The 2,754-nt window shown below is 50.3% G+C and overlaps 1 protein-coding gene across 1 annotated transcript in view; it reads right to left on the minus strand.

Moving 5' to 3' along the window:
- LOC111395145 overlaps window positions 1-2,624 on the minus strand; it is a 3,552-nt gene extending 928 nt beyond the window's left edge. Inside the window, exons 1-7 of the mRNA XM_023021155.1 lie at window positions 2,339-2,624; window positions 2,050-2,245; window positions 1,316-1,852; window positions 938-1,236; window positions 620-796; window positions 442-575; window positions 65-294 (exon numbers count right to left, since the gene is read on the minus strand). Of these exons, the coding sequence (XP_022876923.1) occupies window positions 65-294; window positions 442-575; window positions 620-796; window positions 938-1,236; window positions 1,316-1,852; window positions 2,050-2,245; window positions 2,339-2,624 (1,859 nt within the window). The remainder of the gene's footprint in view (window positions 1-64; window positions 295-441; window positions 576-619; window positions 797-937; window positions 1,237-1,315; window positions 1,853-2,049; window positions 2,246-2,338) is intronic.
- Between the last annotated feature and the right edge of the window lie 130 nt (window positions 2,625-2,754).

Consider the following 2,754-nt stretch of genomic DNA (forward strand, 5'->3'; position numbering starts at 1 on the left):
TAAGAGTGGAGAGGAGAAACTTCTCTTGTAAAGAATGTCATCGATGAAGAGGAAATGGGCTGACCTCCTTCTCAGCTTGTAAGCCTCATTTTTTTCGGTCGGTAGCACCTGGTCTTTCAGATATGCTATAATTGGTTGCATCCAGGTGGGAATTCCGTCGACCCACATGACATTAGGGGCTTCGGTAGAAGGCAGTAGAAGATGCTCGATAGGCACTACAACGAGTAGCTCTGAGTCCTTGCTACTAGCCAGCTTCGAGAGTACGTCCGCATGAGCATTTTTTATGCGGGAAATCTGGATTAACTCGAACTTTTCAAAGGATGGGATGAGGCTCACCACCATTTTCAGATAGGAGGCCATCATTTTGTCTCTGGCTGAGAAACTACCATTGACTTGGCTAACAACCAGCTGGGAGTCACTATTGACGAGTAGCTTCTTTACTTGCATTTTCTTGGCCAGTCTGAGGCCTGCAAGGAGTGCTTCATACTCTGCAACATTGTTGGTAGCTTTGAACCCGAACCTCACGGCCGAAGTGAGTTTGTGACCCTCGGGGCTGATGAGGATAACCCCGGCACCTGAGCCGACATCCCCAGCCGAGCCATCTACGAAGAGACTCCACCTGGGGGTTCGACGGGCTCCATGATTTCATCCACCTCGGGTAGGTTGGCGAATTCAGCAACAAAGTCTGCTAACGCTTGCCCTTTGATGGCCGCCCTTGCTTTGAACACAAGGTCAAATTCACTTAATTCCACTGCCCATTTCAACAATCTCCCCGAGGCGTCGGGCTTCTGGAGTACTTGCCTCAGGGGAAAATTTGTAAGTACATGGATGGTATAAGTTTGGAAGTAAGGTCTCAATTTCCTAGAGGCCGTGATTAAGGCCAAAGCAAGCTTCTCCATATCGGGATATCGGGTCTCCGGCGATAGGAGCGCTTTACTCGTATAGTAGACGGGAAGTTGGTTGGGCCCTTCTTCTCGAATCAAAATCGAATTGATGGCGTCATTGGAGATGGCGAGATATAGTTGCAAGATGTCGCCGGGCTTCAGCTTGGAGAGGAGGGGGGCCTGCCCCAAGTGCCTTTTCAATCCTCGGAAGGCCTCTTCACATTCCTCAGTCCATTGGAATTTCCTCCCGGCCTTGAGCACTTTGAAAAATGGGAGGCATTTGTTAGTGGCCTTGGAGACGAAGCGACTAAGTGCTGCCACTCGTCCAGTTAAGTATTGCACCTCCTTTTGGCTTTTGAGGGGACCTCATCTGGCACAGAGCCTCAATCTTCTCGGGATTTGCTTCAATTCCCCGCTGGTTGACCATGTACCCCAAGAACTTGCCGGAAGCCACCGCAAAGGCACATTTTAAGGGGTTGAGTCTCATCCTGTACCTTCTTAGTATTTGGAAGGTGTTGTTGAGGTGCACTATGTGGTTCTCTGCTTCTAGGCTTTTTACCAGCATATCATCCACGTAGACCTCCATTGTCTTGCCGATGAGGCCGGTAAAAATTTTGTTCACGAGTCTTTGGTAAGTTGCTCCGGCATTCTTCAACCCGAAGGGCATTATTCTATAGCAATAGAGGCCTCGGTCCGTGATGAAAGAGGTGTGTTCCTCATCGGCCGGGTGCATGGGGATCTGGTTGTAGCCGGAGTATGCATCCATGAAGCTCAACAACTCGTGCCCAGCCGTGGAGTCCACCAATTGGTCAATTCTTGGAAGCGGGAAGCTATCTTTCGGGCAAGCTCTATTAAGGTTGGTAAAGTCGATGCATACTCTCCATTTGCCGTTGTGTTTCTTAACCAAGACCGGGTTGGAGACCCATTTCGGATAAGTGGCCTCCCTGATGAAGCCATTTTGGATAAGCTTCTGAACTTCTTCCTTTAGGGCCTCATACCTCTCTCGATTGAGGGCTCTCCTTTTTTGTCTATGTGGGACGAAATTAGGATCGATTTTCAAGTGGTGGCAGCTGACGTTGGGGTCTATGCCCACCATGTCCTCATGTCTCCAGGCGAAGACGTCGAGGTTCTTGCCTAGGAATTCCTTGATCTTTTCTCTCAAAACGTTGGATAAGCCCTGCCTATCTTCAACATCTTTGATAGATCTCGAGGGTCGGCTGAGAAGCTCTCAAGTTCCTCTATAGGGGACGCTTGAGGGTCATGTTCCATTATGCGGGGGTCGAGTTCATCAACGATTAACACCTCCTGAAGAGGTGGTGCATCAATCATATCAACATCTTCCTGGCCGGCGGGAGCGTCACCTGGGACATCCGCCATGACCACATCAGCCACGATCACGTGGACGTCCCGGGGCTCTACCTTCTTAATGGAGCTCAGATAGCACACTCGCGAACCTCTCTGGTCGCCCTTCACCGTTGCCACCCCGTTTTTCGTTGGGAATTTCATGTATAGATGGTGGATGGAGGTGACTGCTCCCAATTCCTTTAGGGCCGGTCTACCCAAGACTCCGTGGTAAGCCGACCGGCTGTCAACTACGAGGAACTCCATAAAGTTCATCATAGTTTGGGGAGATTCTCCCATCTCTACTGCTAGTGTCATCTTTCCCCTTGGAGTGATGCTATCTCCGGTAAATCCGTACAATGGAGTAGTGGTGGGTGTCAACTGGTGGTCCAATAGCATCTTGTCAAAGGCGGACCCGAACAAGATGTTGACGGAGCTGCCGTTGTCGACTAGCATTCGTTTGAGCCCATTTCGGGCTATGACAGCTCTCACCACCAGCGCATCGCAGTGGGGGTAATGAACTCCTTCG

Source organism: Olea europaea, chromosome 6 (genome assembly GCF_002742605.1).
Source record: "Olea europaea var. sylvestris chromosome 6, O_europaea_v1, whole genome shotgun sequence".
In the NCBI taxonomy this organism is placed as follows: domain Eukaryota; kingdom Viridiplantae; phylum Streptophyta; class Magnoliopsida; order Lamiales; family Oleaceae; genus Olea; species Olea europaea.